The 27,503-nt window shown below is 46.3% G+C and overlaps 9 protein-coding genes across 12 annotated transcripts; 6 read left to right on the forward strand and 3 right to left on the reverse strand.

The window, feature by feature from the left end:
- Positions 1–2,206: 2,206 nt before the first annotated feature.
- On the forward strand, positions 2,207–2,751 carry BDCG_01307 (uncharacterized protein; the record flags this gene model as incomplete). Its single annotated transcript, XM_045416810.1, has 2 exons — positions 2,207–2,366; positions 2,519–2,751. 2 exons carry the CDS (start codon positions 2,207–2,209, stop codon positions 2,749–2,751), a joined length of 393 nt encoding a protein of 130 aa, XP_045272457.1.
- A 189-nt stretch (positions 2,752–2,940) lies between these two features.
- BDCG_01308 (chromosome condensation protein) lies at positions 2,941–5,275 on the reverse strand. Its single transcript, XM_045416811.1, has one exon. It carries the CDS (start codon positions 4,978–4,980, stop codon positions 3,244–3,246), a length of 1,737 nt encoding a protein of 578 aa, XP_045272458.1. The 5' UTR covers positions 4,981–5,275; the 3' UTR covers positions 2,941–3,243.
- Positions 5,276–5,675: 400 nt separating this feature from the next.
- On the forward strand, positions 5,676–6,632 carry BDCG_01309 (uracil phosphoribosyltransferase; the record flags this gene model as incomplete). The annotated part of the gene is made up of 3 exons (XM_045416812.1): positions 5,676–5,858; positions 6,012–6,111; positions 6,220–6,632. The coding sequence occupies 3 exons, from the start codon at positions 5,676–5,678 to the stop codon at positions 6,630–6,632; spliced, it is 696 nt and encodes a 231-aa protein (XP_045272459.1).
- A 288-nt stretch (positions 6,633–6,920) lies between these two features.
- BDCG_01311 lies at positions 6,921–17,067 on the reverse strand. Of its 2 annotated transcripts, XM_045416814.1 has the most exons (6): positions 16,902–17,067; positions 15,515–16,714; positions 12,542–15,423; positions 12,237–12,453; positions 11,861–12,128; positions 6,921–10,940 (listed from the first exon to the last, which is right to left on the reverse strand). In XM_045416814.1, exons 2-6 carry the CDS (start codon positions 15,738–15,740, stop codon positions 10,913–10,915), a joined length of 3,621 nt encoding a protein of 1,206 aa, XP_045279518.1. In that variant the 5' UTR covers positions 15,741–16,714; positions 16,902–17,067; the 3' UTR covers positions 6,921–10,912. The 2 variants fall into 2 exon arrangements, with proteins under 2 accessions (XP_045279518.1, XP_045279519.1); XM_045416815.1 differs by lacking the exon at positions 16,902–17,067 and having other exon boundaries at positions 8,650–10,940; positions 15,515–16,873.
- BDCG_01310 (uncharacterized protein) lies at positions 7,067–7,933 on the forward strand (the record flags this gene model as incomplete). Its single annotated transcript, XM_045416813.1, has 2 exons — positions 7,067–7,370; positions 7,551–7,933. The coding sequence occupies 2 exons, from the start codon at positions 7,067–7,069 to the stop codon at positions 7,931–7,933; spliced, it is 687 nt and encodes a 228-aa protein (XP_045272460.1).
- Positions 17,068–19,680: 2,613 nt separating the features above from the next.
- On the reverse strand, positions 19,681–20,633 carry BDCG_16314 (uncharacterized protein). Its single transcript, XM_045425564.1, has one exon. It carries the CDS (start codon positions 20,063–20,065, stop codon positions 19,856–19,858), a length of 210 nt encoding a protein of 69 aa, XP_045279520.1. The 5' UTR covers positions 20,066–20,633; the 3' UTR covers positions 19,681–19,855.
- A 192-nt stretch (positions 20,634–20,825) lies between these two features.
- BDCG_16315 (uncharacterized protein) lies at positions 20,826–21,484 on the forward strand. Its single transcript, XM_045425565.1, has one exon. It carries the CDS (start codon positions 20,898–20,900, stop codon positions 21,132–21,134), a length of 237 nt encoding a protein of 78 aa, XP_045279521.1. The 5' UTR covers positions 20,826–20,897; the 3' UTR covers positions 21,135–21,484.
- Positions 21,485–22,544: 1,060 nt separating this feature from the next.
- BDCG_16316 lies at positions 22,545–24,618 on the forward strand. Of its 2 annotated transcripts, XM_045425567.1 has the most exons (5): positions 22,545–22,835; positions 23,019–23,122; positions 23,183–23,454; positions 23,527–23,746; positions 23,801–24,599. In XM_045425567.1, exons 3-4 carry the CDS (start codon positions 23,303–23,305, stop codon positions 23,729–23,731), a joined length of 357 nt encoding a protein of 118 aa, XP_045279523.1. In that variant the 5' UTR covers positions 22,545–22,835; positions 23,019–23,122; positions 23,183–23,302; the 3' UTR covers positions 23,732–23,746; positions 23,801–24,599. The 2 variants fall into 2 exon arrangements, with proteins under 2 accessions (XP_045279523.1, XP_045279522.1); XM_045425566.1 differs by having other exon boundaries at positions 22,545–23,122; positions 23,801–24,618.
- Positions 24,619–24,918: 300 nt separating this feature from the next.
- Positions 24,919–26,429, forward strand: BDCG_01313. Of its 2 annotated transcripts, XM_045416817.1 has the most exons (2): positions 24,919–25,333; positions 25,409–26,337. In XM_045416817.1, exons 1-2 carry the CDS (start codon positions 25,326–25,328, stop codon positions 25,923–25,925), a joined length of 525 nt encoding a protein of 174 aa, XP_045279525.1. In that variant the 5' UTR covers positions 24,919–25,325; the 3' UTR covers positions 25,926–26,337. The 2 variants fall into 2 exon arrangements, with proteins under 2 accessions (XP_045279525.1, XP_045279524.1); XM_045416816.1 differs by having other exon boundaries at positions 24,961–26,429.
- The last annotated feature ends 1,074 nt before the right edge of the window (positions 26,430–27,503 follow it).

Raw genomic sequence — 27,503 nt, forward strand, 5'->3', positions numbered from 1 at the left:
CAGAAGAAGATATGATAATAAGAGTAGTACTTTCACAGCTCATTGACACTGTCATCTTTAATCTGACTTTCTTGACAGTTATGAAGGCTGCTGCTGCATCATAAAGACATTTACTTACTAGAAAATGTCAGAATAAGTTCTCTACTATTCTTCAAGAATGATACTCTTATACACTCACTATTACAGATGAGAAGAGAGAGAGAAAAATGTATTATAAAGAAGAGAAATCTTTTCAAAAAAATTCTGTTATAACTGTTAACTTTGTCTCTAAAATACATCACTTTTGCAGAGAATTTCATATATAGAATGAAATATATTGAAAGATCTGTGAGTTACTTATTAATTACATTTTTCATCTTTCAAATCAATATATAAGAAACTCACTTATCATGTGTTTGATTTGAATAAAGATGAGAAAAGAAAGATCTACACAGTTAGTAGAAAAACTCATCTATTTCTTTATATTATACACAGCACATATGCTGTTAATCAGTTAACAATCATTGCTATATAATAAAGATAATTTCTAATTCAGTAATCTTAAGAGTATAGAGACTATACTCTTAAAGAGAAGAGTATTATTATACTCTCAGTTATATCAAGATCTTATTATAATTTCACACAGCTTATTACTTTTATATAAATAATTTCATTTATTCTGCAGACTGTCTGAACCAGTTTTCAATCACTCTATAATATTATATGAATGTATCATAGAAAGATCTGATTAATAAGTATGAGAACTCTGCTTCTATATAAGATTAACAGATTACTCTTTCTTAATAATGAGACACTGCTGAGATATTACTTCAGCTATTCTCACTCATGAAATAAGAGAAGAGTATTCACTCATTATCTATATAGAATAGCTAGATGCTGACTTCTTATCAAAGAAGTCAGTGATTTGTCTTTTTCTTCTACTGAAATATATATGAGAGTTACTGCATACTTTATACAATCTTCTTAGTATACTAAGTATCATATCTGTGATATTCTTGCAATAATCTTGTAGCCTATGAGCTCACTATTCAAGCAAGATAGTCAAGCTCACTTATACAGCTTCTCAAACAACTACTTCTATATGATGCTGCTGACTAGCCACCGCTTCGGTTCCGCCACGTTACAGTAATTAACAATTGATTGAAAATCAATTGATAATCAATTCAGTGTAAATTATATAAATACTTACTTTATTATTAAATTTAAAAATAATTTCAGTATTAAATTGATTTTAAATTGATTTTAAATTGATTTTGAATTGATTGTAGAATTGATGGTAAATAATTGAGTGGTTTCAAATTACAAGAAAAGATGTATTGAGCGAGGTCAGGTAGTGGCACGGGCCACATTTGCGAGGTCAGCTTACATAACGAGGTCAAGTGGCGCACTTAGCGAGGTCAAGTTTTCTGCTTCCTGGATGTCGTTCGAGCAGGAAGAACCTAGGCTTGCTGACTCATTCCCGCGATCAGACCGCTGCCCCAGACTGACATCAACCTCCTTTGTCTGAACACTTACCATCCAATCTTCAATCATCAGTGTTCATCTTCGCTCAAAAGAAAGGAACTCCAATCTGGTTTTAATACTACTCTTGATAATTCACCAGCTAACTGTCTGCACATCCTACGAGTAGTGCCCTGCGCATCACAATTACCCTAAGAAATAAGCGCAAACACCCCACCATATCATAGCCCCCAATCACGAATTTGCGTTGCAAGCGAATTTTCGTTATCTCATTCAAGAACCTAAGGGTTGGGGTTGAAGATTGAACTTGGAAGAACGAGAAATAAAGAAGAGAAACAATTGGGTTGAGATACGGTACGGGAAAATTGTTTTAATCCCGTCGGGCAAGTGTTTTGATATTCCGCATTCATCAGTCTGTCCAAGGTTACTTGAATTATTTGAGTTTACGGCAATCTGAACTCCCCCTACATCTTTGGTTTCTTTGTTTGAACTTGAAACATTCCATTCCTCGTTATAAATACTAACCTCCAGTGTATATCTATCTTATTATCAGAAATTTTGCACATCACGCTATCGAGACGTTACCAACGGGACTCACCCTCCTCTGCCTACCTTTGTTGTATCACACGTATAAACATTCTCGAAGCCATTCGATATACATAATTATCTTGAGACGGCCTGCACGGCAATCATAAAGGGTACAACATCACACAAATATAGAAGGAGGAAACATAGATAGATCAAAATGAACGGCTTTCCAGGAACAGTCCATTCTCTCAGGCCTGGTGACATCCACCCCATTCCTTACACTCCAGTACCATCCATCGGGGCAGAACTAGGTATTATGTTTGGCTTCATCCTCCTGTCGATAGTAACTATGCTTCTCTACTGGTACTTCTGGCAAGGTATGTCGCACACAAAAATCGCCTCAAGCCCACTCATCCCTCTCTAGCTCAATCAAATAAATTTAAATATGTAAAAACAAAATAAACATTCACATACCATTTGAGACCCATCATGTTATGAAAAATATAAACTAACCAACAAAATCCCACAGCCGCCCAAAAGCGCAACGCTGCCATTGAAGCCGCTCGTCGCGAAGCCCTCACCGCGCAAGACCGACTACGGCAATCTGAGAAACACCGGGAGCAGGGTACAGACTATAATAGTGAGCATGACGATTTGGCAGCTTCGGGAGCTATTGATGGGATACCGAGTCGGTCGACTCGGAACGGCACCAGTGCGAATGGCTTTGGCTTTGGCAATACGATGCAAGACTTGATAGTGTAACGGAAACGTTGGTTCGTGTTGGGTGTCGTCTTTTTGCTTCTCTCTTTCGATGGTTGGGTTGGGTTATGAGATTATGATTGAGAACGACGGATATGGATGGGGGTGCTTGTGGTTGTATATCTTATTGGGAATGGCGCTGGAATGGATATTTTTTTTGTACGGCTTCCCCCCCCCCCCTCCGGTTACGTTCTTACCTTTACTATATCTTTGATGATATCACTCCTATATACTCTTGCTGTCAAAATTAACACCGAGACCTTGCGACTGTTTATTGGGGATGAGGCGCGGTTTTGTGGTATGTTTGCTTCGTAGATTTGATGGCCGTTGGGTTGGATGACTGCCATATTTTTCTCCATCGGAAAGTTAGTTCTAATATGCATTCACATGTATTTACACGAGAGCTGACGTCAAGGTACAATAATATACTGATTGATATCTGTAAAACGTCCGTTTAGGATTTGTTGTATATATCTAACGCATCTAAACCCGGCATCAACAAACCGCAAGACCAAAACCAACCGTCCACTTTAGTGACCCAACAACGACAACCAAAAGGCCCAGGGCAACAGCAAGTGTAACCAAGCCATAAACATACGCATGCTCATGCTCAAGACTATCCAGCTCAGCCACCCACGTGCTTACCGTCGTCGTACACCCGCAGAACCCATCCATAATGCCCTTCAATACCTGGCAGCCGCTGAGACGCGACACACTAACCGCGCCCGCTGCAGCAGCCTCAGGGGCGGAGGAAAACGAAGAAGCAGACACCGCAAGCATATGTGTCGATCTCTGCAGGTCATAACACATAGCCAGTACCAGGGTCCCGAAGATATTCGCCGTGAACGTTCCCAAGGGAAACCTCGGGATGCGGGCATTGAGCAGCAACGACACATAGAAGCGCAGCAGACAGCCCAGCGGCGCGAAAACGACGGTAAACACGGCGCTGCCGCGCCAATGCTCGTGGACTCCCAGATCGCGGTCCGGGGGCCAGATGGCGAGGAATACGGCGCCCAGCCAGCAGCCGATGGCCAGAAAGGAGATAATGGGGTCGAGACATCTTCGTGAGAAAACGTAGGGGATTACGGGGGTGTACTCGTCCATGAAAATGGCGAGGTGGGAGCCGAGGATTAAGGCGGCGATGCTCAGGGAGAGGGTATAGATTATTATGGCAAGCACGGCCATGAAGCTGTATCCGCCATTGCGGGACAGGGGGGATGATGGGTGGCCTGGAGTTGGGAGGTCGTTTGCGAGGGCGAGGAAGACGTCGAGCATGAAGGTGGAGAAGGAGGTGAAGGAGCCGCAGAAGCCTGTTGTGAGGCCGATGTAGAGGGGAATGGTCTTTTTGATAGATTTGTGGGTCTGGAGGGAATAGGCGGGTTCCAGTGACGGGGTTATCGGTTCCTCCTTTTGTTCGTTTAGGTCGCTTTGTTCTGGAGCTTGGGGCTGTTGTTCTGGAGGTGGATGTTGTGGTGTGTGGAGGGTATGGAAACGCGAATACCGCCGGCGGAGTAGTTTCATAGGATGCGGTAAGTGAGAATGAGGAGATGGATGGGAAATCGGGCCATTTGACGCGCTAGATTTGTGTCTCGAATGCTTTCGCTTCCACTGTCCCCATTCTTCACGAAACAGCTTTCGGTCTTCAGCTAGGAATCCCATAAAGAGGCATCCTCCAACATTTGCCCAGGTAACTCCGGTGGTCAACGGCGCTCCAGGATAAGTAGTCAACCACTCCAGCCCAATCCGAGCCAATGCTCCTAGCATTGAGAAAAGCACAAGATAGGAGACGGTATAAAGGCGGGTAGCAAACGCCGACAATTTGGCTTCGATTCCAGCAACTCGATCAACGCGAGGGGGCGGCGCAGTAACCCGAGACTCGGCGCTCTCGAGAGCTGCCCAGTCGCCCCGCCTGGATGACACGCGTTCAACGGGAGGAGGTACGGCAAGCTCAGTAAGGGATCCATCCCTCTCTATATCTCTCCGGAAAGTCTCCTCACGCGTGCGTTCTCTTTGCAGCTCCTCATCCGCGTCCTCGCGGGTATCCGGGATAGCGCGCTCAGTGAGATCTGCAATTCGGCCCTCTTCCGATTTGCGTTCTTCTTCCCTCCATCCTGACTGTTCTTCTTCAAGACTTGGACCACGCCTCAATTCCTGGTCTTCTTGGGCCTCTGGTTGAGGTTCTTGTGTGCGGGCCGAACTGTCAAAGTCAACTGTGGAATTTTCGCCATCCATGCTTGAAGTATATCATATGTATATCAAAATTGACAAATTATTTCTCACTTCAGAACTTTCTATGTATACGCATTAGCGCGATCAATAAAAGTGTAGTTGGATGGAAGTATAGAAATGACTCGGCGAACCCCGACTTGATTAGCAAACCGAACTTCTGACAATCACGAGGAATATTACCTTATTGTCTAAAACCTGAGCGCACGCCAACTGCTACGCCATTTCGCACGGCGTAGGCTTCTCTCTGTAAAACTTTTCATGGAGAACTGCATTAATGTCAGGTATAGATGACATCATGACATCTGCCCAGGTTGGAGGTTTGATATTGAAAAAATTAACCTAGTATACCACGTGACTGAGCTAACGGTAATATTCGGTACACGAAAGCGGAGCTGATACCCGCTTTTCAAGGATAAATGTAGCTTGTGTGGGCAAATGACGGCTCTGTCTCCGGCCTGATACCGTACTTTACAGAGCTCTGCGCGATAAGATAAGCATCTGATGTAACTATGTATTGTATGTATCTAACTACATCATTCCAAGCATCACATTGCCGCGTCGGAACCCCTCACTTCTCGCTCTCCTTATATTTTCTGCAAGAGTCAATGAATCGTCGCTCAAGCTCATAAGTACCATTTGTTGCCATATTTCCCAAGGGCTGCGGAAAATAAAAAAATTTAAAAAAATAAATTTAAATCATGGCGTCCCCGCTCCCCAGTAACATACGTGTTTCCCAGCACCCTTGTCTGCGTGCGAAGCTCTCTCAGCTGCGCTCGATCAACACGGGCTCTAAGGACACGAACAGGTTAATAAATGATATTGCTATGATACTTGGTTGTGAGGCCTTGGGTACCAGCTTGCAAGTCGTTTCGAGTGGTACGGTGAGCATTTACTCCCTCCCGAGACTACCTTATCTAAATGAGAGCGGTGAGATGGAACAAGGAGAGCAGGAGCAAAGCAAAGGAAATAGATGAGATGGGAGAACAATGTATCTTATTCCCTTTCTCCCAATACTGATGTCATAAATGTTCTAGGGGAAAACGCCTCTTGGATATGAGTATCCAGTAGAAACCATCACCCCGGAGAAGATCGCGCTTGTCCCAATTCTCAGATCAGGCCTGGGGATGGTTCAGGGTGTGTCAAATCCCCTTTCCTTAATCGCGTCCTCTTCCTTTTAAAATCCTTCAGCCCAGTCATATGTCCCCAAAGATCCACCAATCTAACAATTCTCCACACACCTAGCAATCCAAGATCTCCTCCCCTCACCCGTCGCTGTACACCATCTGGGACTCTTCCGCGAGCGAACAACCCTCCACCCCGTCGAATACTACAATAACCTCCCCTTCCAGCCCTCTCCTGAAGACGCGCAAAAGAATACCTCCGCTGCTACTCTTGCCATCATTGTTGATCCGATAATCGCGACAGGAGGCACCTGTGCGGCTGCGATTCAGACTTTGAAGGAATGGGGGGTCGCGAAGGTATTGGTTCTTAGTGTGTTGGCGAGTGCAGACGGAGCAAAGCGGGCAGCGGAGGAATGGCCGGAAGGGGTGGATATTTGGTTGGGCGCTGTTGATCCAGGGTTGAACGCGAACGGGATGATTAAGCCTGGTGTAGGTGATGTTGGAGATCGCCTGTTTTTGGCGTTGGGAAAGTGAGAGGCTTTTTCTTTTTCCCTTCCTCTTTTTTCCCGTTTCTGGTATGGTCTACTTGTTGTTTTCTTATTGATTCGGGAACGGACGAATGAAGGAGGGGTAGATACGGACTACATGTGAGTTGCGTACCCCGGGTTTGCTGGGATGATTCATGACGACGCATGCAATACCCATCATGTTTTGTTTGTGCTTGGTTTTAAATTGTATGGCGGAGTTCTTCTGGTGCTATTAACGATATGCATAGGAGCTACCACCATTGCGCCCCTATCAATTCCGGGATGAGCCCAATTGCGGCTTCTACCCTATCTTAAATAATAATTATCACGAATCTTTTTTTTCGATACACACATAATTTCCTTTTTCACAATCTCTTGCACCCCGGATTCCTGGCAGCACGCATCATACATCTCAGATATAGCTATTCCCGGCGCGAGCGTATGGTCGGTGAAACTGGCTGTGAACGCTTTCGACCCAGCCGTTTTCGATACCTGATGTCAAAGGTTGGGAAGGACAGTGATCTCACCCTCAGGACCAACGAAAGTGTTCATCAACTTATGCTATGCTCCCCAGCACGCACTACCCCGCCGCTGTGTTCTGCTTCATTGCTTCATCGGAGGGACGTATGCGGTGGGCTCTGGACGAAGTTGAGCAGACGAATGCGAACGGATGTGATGAGGCAGATATCGAAGCGCTGTGGTGCTAAAATACCAAGTGGCAAGAATTGCACAATGGCCAAACAACGTAGGTAGAGCGTGCAGCTTCTTTTCTTCATGGGGGGATGTTAGAGTTCAATATTACAGTACAACATCTCAGGGCGGAAGCGTTGAATGGCTATTCAGCGCGCTCACCCTCTCCCATCCACCCAGACCCATCTAGACAATCTTGAAGGAAAATGTGACACAGCGGCTATTTCTCTCGCAGGGTATATTTCACCAGTGAGTTTTGCGACAAGTACGCTTAAATATCAGCTACTCCACATCGTTCACCTAATCCCCAACGCCCGACAACCGATAGAAGATGCTTTGCCCATGTTGAGTTGGAAACACCCTTCCCTTCCACAGAGGAGGCGGAGATGGCTGGAAACCATGCCTTACAAGAGGATATATCATCACCCAAGCGGGGTAACAACCTCGTGGATCGCCTCCAACCTTGAGCTGATTGCACAGGTCCAGACTTCTAAAATCAGCGACAGGGACTCGGTTCCTGTCAACATGCCAGACGCCCATTCTCAACATCACCTCCTTGAAGACGGCGAGAGCGCAGATGTGCAGCGGCAAATTATAGCTCCTCCTCTGTATAAATAGTTGAATAGCGAGTTTGAGATGCCCAATAATAGTTCCTGGCATTTTATCCACCTCACCTGCCCACCTTCCTAGATCACAGGCTCAGACCTTCAGCAGGGGAATACATGCATGTTACAGTAGTACATACATACACTTCCTTGCACGACCTAATTTCACGGGATAGAACCGCACTAACGAGATCAGAGCTCTAGGCCTTCTTCCCCATCCCATCCGCAATATTACGGAGTAAGCCGCCAAACGATCCCACCACCCAAAAGCAGCTCCTCGCCCAAACAAATCACAGACGAAGACGAAGAAACCGTCAAGGCATGGTAACTTGGTAACTACGCCGGATGTCCACCGCAGCGACGCATATGCCGGCGGGCGGTGGATCGACCGGGGAAATCAGACGCTACTGCGCCCTAGACACATCTATCCCCAGCTAGCCCAAGCGTGGCTAGGACCTGGTTCCCAACAGTAAAAAGAAGGCCGTTCGGCCGGATAGGATACGAGCGGAGATCCGCTAATGATAATATCCGATGTTATACGTGCAGGGTTCAGGGTTCAGGGACGGTAGGTAGCATTTAAGAAATGATGTACTGGGGTAGGTTCCTGGGCGAGGTAGACTGGGGTGTGTTTGTAGGGTAGGAGGAGGATTGCGATGGGATGGGGGGGGATGAGGGGGAGGGGAAGGGATGGGATTACATATTCATTATTAACATCAGATGAGATTAAATAATAAAAAAAAAAAAAATTAAAAAAAAGACGAAGTCAGAAAACCGCCCATATCCATCCACTCCGAATCAATGAAACCCACTTCCATTTCACCTGTCTGCCTGTCATCCCTCATCTCTACTCTCGTATATGTGTGTGCTCGTGTGTGTGTTATGAACACAGGCTCCCCCTACAGCCTCGTTTCGTTAATATCGTTTCCCAGCCGCTTTTTCGTGTCGAGATTTCCATCCCACCTTTGCCCATCCATATCCGTTAGGGCATGGTTGGTATATAACATTTAGATGTATTGATAGTATGTATGTAGGTAGGGCTGACAGAGCAAGGCCGTCAAGAGAAACATGGCGAACTGTCATCCGTCGTCATCTTGTCATCCCCCCACCCCATGCAGGTAAGAAAGTAGTTCGTGATTCTAGAAGGAAAGTAGTAACTTAACTGCCTAGCCAAAAGGAACAACGCACCCTGCACTGGAAAAGAGCTGGGTTTCTTTGTCTCTGTCAATCCTTTTCATACTCCGTGTCTTCTCTCTACAATCATTTAATCACCCCCCCCCCCCCCCCCTGGACCCTATGAAGTGCAATCAAGGGAATGAAATAAACAAGAAAACGGAAACAGGAACACATGAAGGGGATGTATGTGTAGAGAGATATCATTTCATGTCATATCATATCATAGCATAGCATAGCATGTAAACTGGGCTTGTATAGAGCATAGCAACAAGAAGAAAGAGAGGAAACGGAGCATTGCACAAACCAAGACATGAGATAAATATATGAGAAATAGAAACGATATAAAGAAAAGCCGTTCCACCCTTAAACAAACACGAGCAAGAGTTATAACAGTTTACAAACATGCATGACAGACAACCAGGCAGACAACCAGACAGACAGACAAAGACCTCTCTATCAATTCCAGGAACAAAAATATATATGCTCAAAAAACAAATCGAAAAAACAGCTTCCATTAAGAGATAAGATACCCCTCCGTAGTGCATAATGCCGACCAGCGGGTAAAAAGGCCCCGAGCAAAAAGGAGAAGGAAACTGCACGGAATGGAATATGATATTATTATCCATTAACAAGATGCGAAAGGGAAAAATGGCAGAAGTGGGGGATTCGAAGATGACTGTATGGATCCCCCGTGCGAGATGAACTGCGGAACGACGCCATAATAACGTTGACAGCAGAAGGTAGCTGTCGTCCCTCAACACCTGCATATGCATGTGGTATGCAGAATGTACAACGGGCGGCGGGGATAGTCCTGACCCATCCGTCGCTGAGTTAACTTCACGCCCTCAACTCATCCCATCCCGTCCCGTCCCGTGGGGCTGTCACGGAACACGGACATACAGTTTCATGACCCGAGCAAAATCATAGCTCGTGATGGTCCTCTTTTCATCCGATTCCGCCGCCTCTCATACGCCATCGATCGAGACGAGACAGGACACCATCTCCCGAAGAATCACACTAACTGGTAGGAGCCAGTGGTCACAGACTCCTATCCATTTTCTCGCACTGATTAATTTCAATCGAAGTGATAATTGTTTTGTGCGTTGCTCTTCTGCTATCAATATTGACAAACAGCACCGGATGGTGTTTGATGCCCAAGATCTCTTGGTATGGCCCTCCTCAGCCTCAATGAATACTCAGTATAGTATATAAGTCACTTGAAGGGCCGCCGACGAGCCTGGGTGAACTGGTTTGCGGAAACTCGTTCGAAACAGACGGATACATAGAGCGGAATCAGAAAGACGGACCGCCATCATCAGGCACATCTATTTCCCCCAAGAGCGGGCGAGAGATGAAATATGCCCGCGAGGGAGGAATGGATGGATGGATCCCATTTCGAGTTCCCTAGCACGAAGCCAACGTGACGAAAGGGGTGGCTGATCCTCTCGCTCATCCAGTGTAAAGAGTATGTTGGATGAAGTTGACCTGAATGGGAAGCGCCACCAGAGCTTTAGCGTTAGACGGCGGAAGCAAAATGACAGCTACTACGACTCGATGCGTGGACGTCTGGAGTAACTGTGAGTGGCGGCACGGGCTGCCAAGTAGAGGGCTGAAAACGGGCGATGCAACTAGATTTCTTTCGGCCCGCCCCGCCTACCATCCATCACCATCAACATCGGGTCTAGAGGTAGTCGTAGTCAAGAGAAAGCGAGTAGGCCAAGCAAGGGCTGGGGAGTTGATGGTGCCATGGGAGCGGGGGTGGCGGCGGGGCGCCGCGCCCTAGGGCCCCTGCGCTTGGAAGCGTTTAGGTAGATGGAGGCTACAAGAAGCCCGATTCCGAAAGCAATCTACGCGCGAAAAAAGCAAAAGAAACGAAGAGGGTTATGAGTCAGCAGGAATTCGGTCATTTTGCAAATAGGAGAGAATGAATGGCCAAAGCAAAGGAAGAGGGGAGAAGGGGAAAAAAAAGGGAAAGCCAAGGAAACGGCAACGAAGTAAATGGAACCAAAAAATGTCAGAGTAAGAAGGTAGGTTAGGTATGAATTGCAAGAGATAATTATTCCAGGCTTGGCGCCTTGGTTTCTTTCAAGCACAAACACTGGACATCGCGCATAACACAAAATATATAAAGGGAGGGATAAATCTCCCCTCCATTTCGTACTTGGAGCCAATCCACTTTATCCAATTTGCGCGAAATAGAATGGGTGCGTTCTAGACTTTGTCACTCTCATTCGCTCATTTAAAGTCATTATATGGTTGAGAGGGGACGGAGGGGACGGAGGGGACGGAGGGGAGGGCGCGCTGGATGAGAGCGGGGGGAATTGGATTGTGTGCTGCTGCTGCTTTACAAGGTTTCCATGCTGCCTAACCCGGGTTTTTGGGGATACTCGCTTGTTATTGGCTGGGGTTGCTGCACTAGCGCACGTGCCAGCCAGCCCCCCAAAAAACAATATCTCCGCCCACCCAAGATGGCGGGCTAAGGCTGAACCTAAAAGAAGGAAAACTAAGGGCAAAGATGGGAAATGACCCAATGTGACCATGACAGGGGTTTCGGGACAGACAGGGGGAACAAGGATTCGGGGGAGGAGATAGATCGGATCGTGAAATAGTAAGAATCAAGGGTCCAGCGGGGAAAAAATGAAAATGAAAATGAAAAATGAAAATGAAAAAAAGAAAAAAGAAAAAAAGAAAAAAAGAAAAACATATCATCCATATTCACGTAGAAATCATAAGTGCAAAAACAGAAGCGTCATTCATTCGTCCATACCTCGCTATTTTTTCATCTTCGCGTTCTCTCGGCTCGATCTCGAGACTGCGCTCGTACATTTCGTGCACGTCGCCGGCTGCCTGCATATTGCTAAGCACGTAATCCTGGAGCTCTGGGACGGGATGGAATGGGTATGGCGCATTTTGATACTGCTGGATGTCGCGGATAACTTCGGCTGTCTTGGCTCGCTTGTTGAAGTTGATCAGATGCGATTGCGTCAGAGATGGGATTCCGTCTTCGATAAACGTAAGATCCGTTAAGTAAACGCCTATATCACTTGGTGTTAACAGAAGAAGGGCCTTTCTAAAGCCAAGCCTGGCACACAAAAAAAACCAGATAACAAGCGACAGGATTGATGAAAGGGGTAAAAATTTACCAAAGAAGGGAATACAAGGAGGATTCGCAAGATGTAGAGCCTCGCGATATTCCCCGAAATTTTTCGTGCTGGCCATAAGCCTGCGCATATTCTCAAGTACTGCCGATATGCGGGCACTAACTTGGGCCCACGTGCGACTCAGTCGGTGGATAGGTGCTGTGCCAAGGGCTGATATTATTGACGTTAATGTGGAGTAGTTGTTCATTGAGCGACATCTCTAAAGGTTGGTTTTTTTTAGTTAACGTAAGCTCACTCACATCACAGACAAATGAAAAAAGATTCTCAAGGTAGGGCGGGGTATATACCTCTGCAATCAAGACAAAGTGCTTAATGACAACTACTCTCCGCTTCACATCCTGCTGATGCAATATCATTTCCGCGACCCAATTAGTCAATTGATTCGAATGAAGAATCAGCGCTTTTACGTTGGCTGCCGGATCAGGCTCGTCGGGTGCAAGTTTCTTCTGCCATGTCTTGTTAAGGCATTCTGTAGGTTTGATCTTGGCATAGAGACGGGATTCAATGATGGTAAGCTGTCTCGCGAATTCCATCGGATCAATGTCCAGGAACTTCAGCTTCTTCATATTCTTGGGAAGGATCGATGGCGGTGCGTTGCCGCTGATGGTAGGGACAAGCCTCTTCGCTGAGGTGTCTTGGCCACGCATGCGCTGTTCAATCAAGCTCAAAAGCTGCTGGGAGCCAGGCGTCTTTGTCTTGCCAACCGAATCTTTGACGAATGCGTATACCCGCTGTAGGAGACGTATGTTTACGTCATCATTGGGTTCCATCCAGTAATTCTCGAACCAATTTTTCATGATATTAACCACTCGAATCCGAATTGGGACCTGCTTTTGTTCAGTCCAAGTCTGTAAATCTGCTTTATCCAGTCCGTAAGGTGGTTGTAGGGTGAAACGATGTACCAGCATCTCGAACAACTCAGATGCGGTTGTGAAGGAGCGGTATGTGAGTAGGAAAGTCGCGTTGAAGGAGGTGTCAAGTTTGTCGTGGCGCGTGAGATGTTCCACCAACCCGGCCAGAGTGCCACACTTGAGCGTCGGTACATCTCCCTTGTTGTCATAGAAAACCTCTGATTCGTGGTCAATGTTCAAAAACCATGGCACTGCTGGTTCAGTTGGGATGGTATCACCAAAGAAACGCTGCGCTTTATCTATATTTGCTCGACTCTTTACCGGCTGCCTATCAGCTGGAGGATAAGACGAGGGCACTCCGATAGACCCTGAGGGAACGTTTGACGGGCCGCCACCACTACCAATGTCTCGAGCTGGAGGCGCTTCTGAAGGAGCTTGCTCGAGGAGCAGGGTGAGAGAGAACCCGATCTGAGTCATGTAATTCTGTAGCTGGCGGGAAACCGCTCTAACACTGGCCAGTCGAGTTTCGAGAGTATCACCTCTCAATTCTGCCCATTCATCAGCCAAAGGCGCAGAAACAGCCTGGCAACTTAGGACTAAATCGGCAACACCGTCATATGCACGTTGCTTTTGGAGGCTGAAGTCGACGAGCTGTGGATTCTGGGAGCTCCGTTCGAGGGGAGCAAGATCAATAGACTCCACAAGCGATATCCACGGTTGGAAACATTCGACCACTCTGGACCCTGCAGCGCAAACTGCATCCGCGATCGCCAGGTGTATTCTTGGAGTTATGGTCTTCTCGGACAGAGATAGCTTCTCTTCCAATCTTCGGGCGCTTGCAGTAAGCATATCCTTCAGACTTTCAATTCGATCAACGATGTTTGAATCAAGAACCATAGCTGGCTCCAGTCCTGACTCTCGATTCGCGTGGTCGAAAAATGAAGTAGAGTTTCGAATTCCCACATTGTTATTCTGCCAATGGCCTCCCGAGGCGCTTCCCTGTACAAATCCAGGAACCAGACGATTAATATCGTCGCCTCGTTGTTGTTTTGCGACTTCAACGTAGCCATAGACACCGTGCAAGACGCCTTCGGCTTCCTGCAGGCATTTGGCATCCGAATCAGGCCCTCGCCAATCGGCTGCAGCGATATGGGACGAAAGGACGAGTTTCGAGAATTTGGACATCATATCGCGGAAATGCGGATACAATGCTTTGTTTGTGGAGATTATGGAAGGATTTCCGGAGTGATTATCAGTTGTGTCAGAGCCTGCAGCAAGTAGCATCCTGAGATGGTCCGAAATATCCTCAGCACGTTTCACGTACTGTGCACGATGGCCCTCCATAATCGCACGCCTGTAGGCATCGATCGCTTGGCGCATGTTTCCAACGAGCTTATTCCAAGTAAGAGGTGCAGACAAGCGGTCATCGAGGAAATGACGAGGAATGGTGGATGAGATAGATTGAGCGCAGAGTCGGTCAAAGTGAGCAGCTTGGGCAGAAGAGATCATACCATTATTGGGAGCCAACTGGTTGCTGCTGGTATGGGGTGACTGTCGTGAGTGTTTGGACTCAGAGTATGGTTTCCCTATGGGCTCTGTATTTATTGAGTCTAGCGAGGTGGCAGGGGAAACACCGTCTGAAATAAACGACCGTCGGCGCCGTGACTCGGAGTCGTGTGACGAGCGTATTAACGATTCACCTTCAGCCTCCGATCCGGAACCATCATAATCATCCTCGTCACGATCAATCCCCCCAACCATCAGCTCTGGCGGGGGTCGGGTCTGTTCAGGAACGAATATATTCGTCCGATCGCGTGGGCCAGTGTCTGTAGCGGACATGGGTGACTCCAACGGGAGCTCTGCCGTGCTTCGACCAGTCAAAGTGTTGAAATAGAATAGCCGCCCGTCAGCAGTGGCCTGTGGAATCCAGAAGGCGGCTTCTTCATGTTCCGAGCCTCTTGCTCCCTCGATGGGGAGGATTGACGGCTCATCCTTGGGGTTCCCTTCTGAGTCCAAATCATCATCGTCGTCGTCGTAGTCGTCAGCGCCGGATTCAGCGCTGGTGTCAGCGCCTTCATGTTCATAATGGCCACCACCCAATCCTATCGAATCAGGGTCTGTTACAACTGCACAGTAGTTGCTCGGGAACCAGCCGCGCACATCGCCCATGACGCCATCCCACCATCCAGTATCCAGCTGGTTAAGTACCTGTATAATGTCACCTTGGCGGAAGCTGAGACTCGTGTGGTCATCCGCGGTATAGTTGTAGAGAGCACGAACGTATAGCGCAGGCTGAGATTCTCCTGGAGAGTTATATACTGTTTTTGTTTTGACTCTGTTAATAGAAGCAATAAATCTAGGGTTGATACAAGCGAAACGTGCAAAAAAACATCGAAAAGTAGACAGTACCTTCTTCAGCTCCCCTGTTATTATTCGTAACATATCCATCGTTTCCATGATGTCTTGCCATGTCTTCGTGATAGGAGTGGTCGTTGGTGGAGTGGTACTGAGAGTCGTCCTGGGAGGGCGTTTCGTCTTCAGTGTAGTGGAAAGCAGCAGCGAAAGTGCCAGGTTTCGCATGCAAAACGGGCTTTGAGTTGGCCGTTAGCGGAATAGTAGATCGAGAAGAGTACATGGTTTGATTGATATCTTCCCTTGGGAAGTGGAGAAAAGAAAGGGGGAGTATCCGGGGGAAGGTTGAAGGTTGGAGAGAAGCGCAGAGAGTATTCTATCGCATCGTCGTGAACGGCTGTTTTAGTTGTTTTGGGGGTTGACTGGCTTCTTATCGGCTGATAAAGGTGTAAAAACGGGGAGTGTTTCAGGCTTGCTGGCTCTTCCCTTCAGATCCTCTCTTTTCCTTTCCTTCTCTTGTTCCTACGAATTCGTTTTCGCTGTCAACTTCGATTCTGTGTGGTGTGGGAAAAGGGAGCGTAGCAGTTCGAGGGCGAAAACGGGGGGGGTCGGACAGGACTTCGTGGACGGACGGAATGAAAAGATTGATAGTAGGTCACAGACACACTACACAAAAAAAGGAGGCACCAAGTAGAGAATATGAAGATCTAATGGTCCTACCGGGGAGTGAACTGGGTAGAAAAGAGAGAAAGCAAGAAAGAGGGAGTAGCGAAAAGAGGACTCAAAACACTAGAGAATGAGAAGGGGATTCGAAGACGAGGTTAGAGTTTGGGCTGGGAGAAATAGCAATAATGAAGTCAATGGTGTTTTATTTGACGGGACTGTACGACGGATGGGCTGCGAAAAGGAGTGAGGTGGGGTTGACAGAGGAGCAAGCGTGGGGAGGTCGGGATTGGGTCTGAACTTTCTAGAGAGGGGCCAAGGCGAGAGAGAGAGAGGGAGAGGGAGAGGGAGAGGGAGAGAGAGTCTGGTTAACGGGAGCAGAGAGGAAAGGAGAGGAGAGATAGAAGAGAGCGAGATGATCAAGAAGACGACAGAATCGAGGAAGATGTTGGTCGAAGGATGGTGAACAACAGTGCAATGCAATGGGACGTTGAGGATCAGAGAGAGAGAGGAGAGACGAAGCGAGGAAGAAGAGAAGGCAGAGATGGCTGGCCGGGCCAGTGTCAGAGGTCAGCGCCAGAGGTCAGAGGTTTCCTACGCAGCGTCGTGTGGTCAGCGCGGAATTTTGGTTAGCAAGCGCAGGGAGACAAGGGCGGGACAGAAGGGAGGGGAGGATTCTGGGGGTTAGTTAAGGGTGATGATGGGATGGGCTATGTTATGGGGGTGGCTTGGGGGGAGTGGAAGAGGGGAGGGGAACACAGGAGAAGGAGATCTGCCTCACTTCATACAAAAGATAAATTAATTGTTCTATGACCATGATGAAACTGGCCTTGAACATGCTGATGAAAATGAAGGTCTTGAAAATAACTAACTATGTGTGGATTGGGTGTCAGCATCAGTAGTAGTACACGACAAAGCCAGCTTGTTATTATTATTACGCAGCGTAGTTCTTGGAGGATGACAATACAGCTTTGATGCTGCTGAACCTTGGTTCTTGGGAGGCACACATGATTATTATTATTAATTAAGTTATTCTTCTTTTACTCTGCTCAACTCAGCTGGCAGGCTTACGGAGTACGGAGTACATAGGTAGTTAGTTATGGGCAAAACCCCCTTATGAAAGTTGCTAACCACTAGTTAACTTAGTTCTTAGTTACCTAACTAACTAGTTACTAACTTAACTAACTACTTAAGTAACTTCTAAGTTCTAACCCAGTCTCTGAAGCCTCCAGCAAAACAGGTGGACCGCATCGCCCGTCTGGACCATTCTGTACCCTATCCCTAGCCTATTTGATTCCCATGTCACATGTCATCCCACATGCAAAGATGTGCGCAGTACGCAGGAGGTGCCTTGTTGCAAGAGCAATGCAATAGCATTGATCAATATAGAGATGGGATTCTTTTCAAAGAAAGAAAATTCAAACAATAAAAATAAAATAAAAAATAAAATAAAATAAAATAAATAAAATAAAATAAAAAAAAGAATATAAGATTCAAGCCTTGGTGATACTCCCCAGCAGCAATAATTGAAATCAATAATACGGAGTTATATTAACCAATATCAAATTGAATATTTCAATAAGCCGGGTAACGATGGAGTACTGCTGTAGGCGACAAGGCTTCTCATTTAATTCCTCTATTCCTCTTCAATTAACATCTTGATATTCTAATATTATTATTATTATTAGCTGTGCTCAATGCTCAAACAGCTGACAGTGTTTACTCCTTTGCTTTGAATGCTTTTCGGTCCGTTTCGTTCCTATCTCTCAGACTGTCAGTGACAAGGCCTATGGAGCAGTAAATTACCGTAATATCGTACCATACGCCCCAAGGGCGCCAATAATAATGAACTGCCGCGACACTTGTCTCCCTACGCGTCTTAGTGGACGTGCGTATCTATAACTAGGTATTTGATAATACAGCGTACACAGTCATTTGTTGCTGTTTGGTAGTTTGAATCAATCAATATCAATCAATATCAATCTGTCTATCATTATTCTCATCAGCTGGCATCAAATAACTCACTTCAACTTCCCATCACCTCAATCAACCTTGCCTCTTCACCCTCTGCTTGTTTCCCCTCCCCTCTCTCACCGTCCAGCCAATCACATTTCTAGAGAGAGAGATATATATATATCTCTTCCCATAACTACGGAGTATCCCTTCAAGAACCCTTCTGCATAAGTTCTTACTCGCCCTTCAGCCTCGAAAAAGTTCCATCCATCCAATGAGAAACTACAGCAGGATTTCATCCATTTCGCCAATGATCGGCAGTTGATTTGCTGCAACCCCGTTGGGAAAGGAAACCCCCCAATCTCAGCCCGTCAGTTGAGAGAGAGCGGAGATAAAAGAGTGCGCGCTTTTGTTCCCCAGGCTCTGAAGGGGCTAAGTTTACCAACTACCTGAAGGGAACAGAAAGGAAAAAGGAAACGAAATGGAATGGAATGAAGGGGAAATAGAAGCAAGCAAGGGAAAAATTAAAGTTTGTGTTGCAACTCAACTGACTTTGACTAAGTTAGTCTATATATTTTACTACAATCAACAGGACTCTCTCCTTGAATCATTACCTCTCTCTATTCCCTCTTTAGCCGTGCAGGCCTTTCCAATGTTAACAAATCAAGTTTACTGACCCTGAGGGTCCACGGGTATATTGCCGCTTAATATAGACATTATTAACTAGGGGGGAAGCACCTGCTGGAGCTGGTGTGCCGCCCCGCCGTCACCAGTCACCTAGCCACTCACGACCTCTCATCCCCAGCTGAGCTGTGACACCAGATGGGATAGGGCAAGGGATTGGGTGGAGGGAGAGAATGTGTGCAGGAGAGTGAAAGACCTTGCACTTTTCACAACTTCAGCGCATAAATATTCAAAATGCTAATAAAAGCTCTGTAACTCACGGAGATGAGCCTTTTTTTTTTTTTTTTTTTGGGGTTTTCTATCTCTTTTGCTTATCTTCCACTCCATTCTCCAGTACTCGCTCGCAGATAGCGGATAACGGGAAAGGAGAGTGTAAAGAGAGAGCTTCAGATAGAAAATTTATCGCATGAAATGATAATAGCGGGGAGCCCCGGGGGAACAGAGGGTGCATGCATGCACTTGCTGAATGGCGTGGACGGGAGGGAAGGGGTTTACTACGGAGTATACTATATATAGTCTTGCACATGGGCCATGGTGTCTATATCTTTCCGGGAGATGAAGAAAGACGGGAGTATCAAATTCAGACTGCATAAGTCAAAGGCCTGACATAATAATTGCCATGTGGTTGACCAGCCTGACCAGCCTAACTAGGTGGTTACAGGTCTATATTTACCACGCAACTGACTTCCCTAGCCGTGCAAGTAATCTCCATGCATGTAGTCCATATGTGTTTTTAATCTTATGAAGGAGAGCTGTGTCAGTTCGTGGCTGAGGGGTTTTTTTTTTGCGCTAGAAACGATATATATAAAACGAAGGCCATGTTGAGGTTTTTAGTTGTTTGAGGACGTGAGAAGGGCATTTGTCCGATGCATTAAACAGTTTCATAGCGGGGTGGGTTCACCTTCGATGGACCTGAGTTTTTCGCACTCTGTATATTATTATATTTTATGTGTAAGTTATATTATGGCCGTGGATGCAGTCTATGTTGTGCTTCAAGACGGCTCCTTTCAAACTCAGCTCGGAATTGGCCTGGGAATCTTTTAGGTAAATTCTTTTTAGACCAAGAGTGCTTAAATATTACATCTTATACCCGTGGTCCTACTTCTCCTTTCTCCAGATTGCTTTTACATCAAACGCTTGTACAGTACAGACCCGCGTGCCTGCGCCCGCGTTTGTCCTTTCCACTCTATTCCTGAAGAATAGAATACACACGACGTCGAAATCGCATTGCAGAAACTTCCTTGAGATCGTCATATGTTTAAGAGTTCTATCATTCCATCCCACGGGCCACGGCCCCACCATCCCCATCCCATCGGCTCAGTGCATCCGTTTCGCACTGCGCACACGATCCCTGATCCCAGGACCCCGGCGAACTGCCTAGTGCCCAGTACCTATCAATCAATACTCATAATAATGGCCCATGCATGGCCGCCCGGGACGAGCATGACAACAAACGCTGCATCCGATCTGGGCGTTTTCTGTTTCCATCCATTTTGGCAGGTATGTTGAAGAGTTCATGAAAAAGTATCTGGCGGATCCATGGGTGTTTTGCTGGGATACGCGGGGAAATTTAGGGGGGAGGAGTTTAGCTGTAGGGCTTTGGCCTGCTTGCTTGGTCCTACTACATCCCCGGATCGGTATTGGAAAATGTGCTCGGGGGTTGGGGCGGCTAGAGCCTAGAGAGAAGCAGCAGACGCGAAGGGAAGAGTGCTCTTCTTCTTCTTCATTTTTGTTTGCTGTGATTGTCTGTCGTTCGGGATGAAAGTCGCGACATGCAGTACATTTTGAAATGCGTGGTACTGTTTGTTTCTCCGAGGCATTGTAACATTGTAAAGTTGATATTAACGAATTTCTCGGGAGGGTTGTTCGTTTTGCGCTACATCCAGGGCAAAAAAAAAAAAATAAAAAATAAAAAATAAAAAATAAAACTCCCGACGTTGTGTTCCAGCCCGCGGGTTATTATTATTATTGCCTTTCCGCACATTGATGTCGTTAACTTCATACATATAGTACATATGCGGCTGTCATATGTAAACGCGGAGTATCAACGGCTATTCACAGGAAAAGATATCAATCAGTACGTATAATCCTTGCCAACCATCTCCCGAGTCTTGCCGCCCTGCAGCCGTCGCCGCCTCGTATGCAGCCACCGTGCATGCGCCGAGGCCCGTATTCACTCGACATGAAACTCGTTCTCGATTCCCCATATTTCCTCTCTCTAAAAAAAAAAAAAAAAACGGCATGCCAAAACATGCCTCTTCCACGAGTTATGTATTCCCCCTTCATCTTATCCATTGCTGCAGCTTCGGCAGACCCGAATGTAACGTCTCTCTGCACCAACCTGTGCCGACCGCCGCTATATGATATGGTAGCGTAGCAGTAGGATACCTAACTAGCCTCACTTCTAGCCTAACGTCACGTCGCCTAAACATTGTAAACAACCGCTGTTCCGGTTCCTGAATAACGGACGGTGGCCGGAGCGAGTTGGCTATGGTTCAACCCAACAGATCCTCCCCTCTCCTACAAATCCCGTCGGGTACCTCTGGGGTACATAATGGAGAAATACAGAGCGGATCTGCGAGCAACCGGAGCTAGAATAAGGCCGCGGCCCACCAAATTGCATGGACTGAGGTAGAATATGTAACTTTTTTAGACTAGAGGTGTGTTGGACTCTTCCATAGATTTGGGTTTCTTTGCTCCTTATAGAGTACATAGTACACATGTGGAGTTTCCAACTTTGCTGTTTGATCTTCCTTTCTGCTTTTTAAGTACAGAAATGGAACGGGAGGAAGCGGTCTGCATGAATTACCTCCATCCAGGCCGGGTGGAGGACGGGGTATTTTTTTTCGCTTTATTTTTTTAGTTTTACCACTTTGGCATATTTCTCCCCCTGAGCATATCCTCTGTGCATACGGAGGACATATTCATTCGTCATTGTACTGTACAATGAGCTGTATCTGATGTCAATTAGATGTGCTCCATCAGATTTCTCCCGAAAAAGTTTGCTGTGGCTAGCTAACCAAACAAAGCCTTGGAATATGTTTTGAACATCGATATCCACACGTGCAGAAATAAAATATTGCCCGCTGTCAAGGCTGCGCATTGTCTTCTTTAGGGCCTTTTGAAACAGGTGGCTTTGGCGGAGGGTCCGGAGCCTCCAGCATTTTATTATTGCAACCAATCTTCACTTTATGTATCCTTGGCGGGCTTTTTTCTGTGTAAAGCGACGCAATCTATTCGCCCAAGAATTGGGGGAGAGAGAAGAAAACACCAAGCCCCTGCCGCACTTTTCAAGATTTCTCATTTGTTGCTTTGCTGCTGCACCTGCAGATTAGGATTCCGCGATGTGACGTGATTCAATAATAGTTACGAGTGGCATGCGACAGACCGACTTCCTTCGCAGTGCATTTGGAGCAGAAATTACGGAGCAGAGAAGAACGTAGTTAGTTTTCACAGACCAAAATTACGCCGTGGAATTTTGAAAAGTTGTGTGAGCTGTAAGACTTTTTTTATCTTTTCCTGCCTGTGTCCCCGGGAGAGTTGCATCTCACGAGAAACTGGGGTAGTTAAATGAGCCTGCTCAAGCAGCTAAAACAAACTAAATAAAATAAAAATAAAATAAGAAGCGCCACAAAAACATGGATTACTCCGTATAGAAATTCAATAGAAGGAAAAGAAAGGAAAATAAAATTATCCCGTATATTTGGAGAAAATTCGGCTCGTTAGTTAAACCTAATTCGATCGAAATTTCGTCGCACTAACGAGCGTCTTTCTTCTCGAGTCTCTGCCCATTCTATCCCTTACCCCGAATTGTTCAAAGAAGATGTGAGCTTTCCAGAAAATTCTAGGTACTCCCGTAGTTATACCATACCGCCAGCAATTTATTAAGCCCCCACCGGAGTTAAAGGGGGCAGTTTCCAGTAACCCCGGATTGACACTATCAACTTCGTGCCCTCGCCTATGAATCTACCTAGGTGGATTGCCATGTATAGGTGGATATACTTGGCTTGCTTGTCTTTTATTATGGATATGTAATTATTTAGTGATGAATTAAGAGTAGAAAGGGGAGAGCCATCAGGTCGGATATATCCCCCGCCTCCCGGCCTTTCCACGCCCTTGTTTCTCAGGCAAAGTCTTGCGCCCATGAGATGACTTAACATGGATAATATCTATCGATTGAGACATGCGACACACCTGTGGAATGAGAAGGGCCAAATTTGAACGGCAGAGTCGTAATTAACTCCCAAATTTGCCGAAACAGGATCGAATGATCGATGCCCTTGAAACTCCGCTCCGCCTTCCCTTCGCTCTCCCGCTCCGCTGGCAGGCAGTCAATCTAATCTACCGGTGCTGCTTCACATAGGGGTAAGAATATCACTCCTGCGCTTCTTATATGATCTATGGGCCATGCTAACCAGTTTACAGTACTTTGTTTTGAGAAAAAACATTTCCAAGATCCCAGGTGTCAAAGGCATCTCTATCTACATCTAGGGGTTTATAGCACATTGCTCACACAGGTCCCAGTATGGAAAATTTATCCATAGAATGTTGCTTGCTATCGGGATACAAACATGGCTATCTGCATATATAGGCCTGTTATTACCCTCTCCCTGTATTGCCACTTTGATGAATGGGAAGACATCTGATGTGAGCAATAATACTCTTCATAGATCTAGACATTCCCTTGTCAAGTTCAGGTAAGTGCATGGTAAAAAGAAAAATCCATTCTTGAGAACATTCTGAAATGCAGTACTGACTCTTCTAATCAGACCAGACTCCACATTGAGGAAGAAAGAGATAATGATTGTTGAAATTAACATTTTCCACATAATCAAAAATTACATACACTCCTGCTGCTCAACTGCAACTGATGCTCTGAGAATGAAAGTGCCTGTCAAGATAAGATCACAAGTTACTGGCTCTCTTGAACTGAAAGAGCCCTGTTGCACTGAATACTATATCTGGAGATTATGAACTGATGTGCAATCTGTAAGTTTTTCTCTCTCTGTTGCTGAACAGAACAGACTAACTGATGATTAACAGCCAACCATCACTCCATTGATAATACCTAATCAACTAGTTTGGCTGGCTCTGCACCCACATACTCATGACACATGATGCTTTCTGTGGATTCTGATGGAGCTGCTCTTCAATTAGACACTCTGAAACTAACATTGAAAGAGTTGTGAGACCAATCCTGGGTGACCGGCGCTATCTCTGTCTAAGCTCTGGGTATTTGTAGCTTAAAAGGGGGACTTCAGCTGCTCAGGGGGCGCCTGGGAATATTCCCAAGCTGGAGGCAAAATACCCAAACAAAACTCCGCAAACCTGGGGCTACAGATGGCCCCAAACCCAGACACGGATAGTCTGTGAATGCCTGAATGGTATCCCCGTCAACATCTAAAAGCCTCCCCGAACAGGTGAACTCGCGGAAGCAGTTTCAATTCAAGGCGCGATGGGCTTTGCTATGAGCCAACCGAATTATTTTTGGTATGATTTTAGATTGTTTGGTTTGTGTCCAACTAACAGGGCTTCTTGGGCTATCGTGCTTCTTGTGCCAAAGTGCTTGCCCAGAATATGTTCCTCGGGATTAGACATGTGATAGTTAACCAAGTGATGATTTGTTGGTGGTGGAGAACAGAAGGAAGCGGGTCCTTCAAAACTCCATGTCCAGCAAACAGTCTTTCTAAATTTTCTATTTTCTAACCTGGGCAGAGTCTACACTTCTCCTCTACTTACTCCGTGGATCTCACAAGACCTCTAAATCATAGAAGATCCTCCCTCCCTCAACAGGCTAAATTTCTTTGCTCTCGCTGCCACTCAAGACCAGCTGACTCTTTCCTCCCAAAGTGGAATCGATGCAATCGACGAAAAAAAAAAAAAAACCCCATCCTACACCTGACTCGGAGTTGGCATTACCTTTAGCTAATGTAACTGACCAACAGTAGAGTTATGGATATGACAGCGGACATAGCAAAATCACTGAACCTGGAGCCAGCCCCAGATCTCGCGGTGGACTGACTGTGTACAAGCTTGCTAAAGTGACCATTTCTGGCATTGGTTCGTGAAAGTCTCCGCAACTCGATTTTGGAGTTTCCTATGGAAACAATTTCTTCAGACGTATAGAGTACGGGACGGGCAAACGAATAATCAATGAGCCTTCTCTCACACATGCACATTACTATATTGTCCTTGCAGAGGGACCCGGATATCCCTCCCCCCCCCGAAGAACTCTCACAAGGGGTATTTACTTTAACCCCTCCCCCACTTTGGAGAAGAGAGATAATGCCGGTTTGGTTGGATGCGAGTAGTTCCGAGGACAGAAGCGCTGAAACATCGCGAACTCGGCAGGGAACATGGAAGGTACGCTTAACGATTTACGCAATTGGATATGTATGCACGACCCTAAATTGACACGAATGCTTGATTGTTGGAAGGTTTTCTCACAAGGCTGTCCAGCGTATCGCCAGAGGGGACTGTTCGTTCGCCCGAATGAAAACCCTAGCTCCTTTGTTTCGTAACCCTTAGTAAATGGTTCTATAAAGGCTTGTCAAAACCTCCTGGATCTATGTGGAAGTATCTCTCTCGACGCTCTCGGTTTTTCTCGAATGTCAGACTGACGGCTCATTTATGTAATTCTGTCTGGCGCAGCCTCCTCGCCTTTGATACAATATCCGTGTACGTGCGGCGCAGCACTCGCAACCGCACCATCTCGACGGTATTTACTTATCACCCCCCCTTTCCCCCCCCCCCCCCCCCCGGGGCTCTAAGGACCTGCCTACCCTCCAACAAGGCTTTGATTGGCGACTCTCAAACAAACATGCCTGCAACCGCCGGGCTGAACGCCGCCATCTACAAGGGGACAAGGACACCGGCGTCTCCACGCACTGGCTGCTCTTCATCGTCGACGGGCCCAGCGAGGCAGAGAAGTTCATTCTCCAGGCCAACGGCGGGCTGCGCAGGCAACTACCGCTTCTTCGAGATGGAAAAAAAACCTCGACGCCTACAAGCTGCTGAATCTCTCGGCGATGGTCCACCCGTGCGACGTGGACGTGGATACCATAGAGATCAGCGCGATTGCCGCCGTTTGCCAAAACTGCGGCTACCCCCCCCGGTCATGGATACCCTGGGGGGTATAGCTGTCGGGACTCTGTGCTTGATCTGCTGAGTGGGTTGGAGGAGAAGAATATTATCGATGGTAATGATGCGGGGTATAAGATGAGTAAGGAGGTTGTTAAGAGCAGAGAGGAAGGGTTGGCGTGAATGGGGCTGCAGGGGGTTTGTGTGTGTGTGTGTTCAAGTGTTCTGATCATTGAAATATGGTATGATATGTTGTTCTCCTGGTGTTGCTCATTTTTTATTATTCAAATCCCCCCCCCCTCTCTCCCTGGTGAATATGAGGATGAATCTCTCTGACTGGCCACCCATAACTCCTTGCTCTGAAATTCAGCCTTGAGTTTGTTTTCTCTGTTCTCTCTCAATTTGTTATCACAGAGTCTGTAGTATTTGAAATTTTTCTTTAGCTTTTGTCTGTTTGTCACAAGCGTCACTGTTTGATATCTTGAGAGAGTAATGTTAAAATGGAACATAAGCACAAGCTTCCCATGATTAGGGATAAGCAAGAGAATTAAGAGAAAGTACGTAGAAGAAAAATTGAAGAAGTAAAGTAAAGCATAATAACTTTGAGACCATCTGATTTGAGCTGAGTAACCAGTTTCGTATGTCTCCTGAGTACCGTACCTACAGCGCATATCAAGAATAAATTCCTCTCAAAAGCAATTCTATTTCTCCGACTGCAGCAGATCAAGGCAAGGGGCCCTTCTTTGATGATTCCGTTCCATTCAATTCTTTCAGACTAAATAAGATTCGCCTCGAAACGATAAAAAAAAAAAAAGTCAGGGCCCAGACCAGAATGTTGTGGATTCCCCTCTTCTACCCCCCTACCCCCCCAACTCGTTTCCGGGGAACTTGTTGGCCTCCCCCTCTTCCTTCTTCCTGTTCCTGTTCCTGAAATCCTTCCGTGGTTTTTACGGAAAACCACCCCACCCAGCACAAGGATTCTTTTTTTTTTTTAAGAGAGTTTTAGTTCGGGATTTGGAGGTTTCCAAGAAACCTTGGTTGGAATTCACGGTGGCAGCAGTTGAGTTCGGGGCTAGTGGGAGGTTTGGTTAGTATCATGCTAGCTAGGATAGTTTGATGGGCTGTCCAGTAGTAGTAACATACTGCGTACGCAGCGTAGGAAGCTGGTGGGTTGGAATGGTGGGCTGGTGGGGGGTGATTGTTGTTGTTGTTGTTGTTGCGGTGTGGTGGTGTGGTGGCCCTGGTGGTGGCCCTGGTGGGTGGGGTGGTGGGCGATTTTGGGATTTTTTTCTTTGTGTGGGTTTTATTATTATTATACGGAGTATATTGTTAACTGTGAGGAAAAGCCCATTGAGAGGGAAAAAAGCAAAAGAGAAAGATCTAGATTTTGTATGTAGTTAAAAAAGAAATATAGTAATAAGCAGTGGTTAGAAAGTCTTTACGATTATTGAAGGGGGTCTTCCTTCATCGCGGCCGCATCGCTCGCATGCATACGTAACTATCCAATCTTCATTTAACCAACGATTCACAATGCCCCGCCATTCCATCTAGATACATCGGGAAAAAAACCCTCTCCTTCTTCTTCTTCTTCTTCAGCTCTCTTCTCTTCAAAACTCGCATTCGTTCGATGATAAAAAAAAAAAAAAAATACATAACCGAGCAGCTA

This window comes from Blastomyces dermatitidis (genome assembly GCF_000003525.1).
Source record: "Blastomyces dermatitidis ER-3 genomic scaffold supercont1.1, whole genome shotgun sequence".
In the NCBI taxonomy this organism is placed as follows: domain Eukaryota; kingdom Fungi; phylum Ascomycota; class Eurotiomycetes; order Onygenales; family Ajellomycetaceae; genus Blastomyces; species Blastomyces dermatitidis.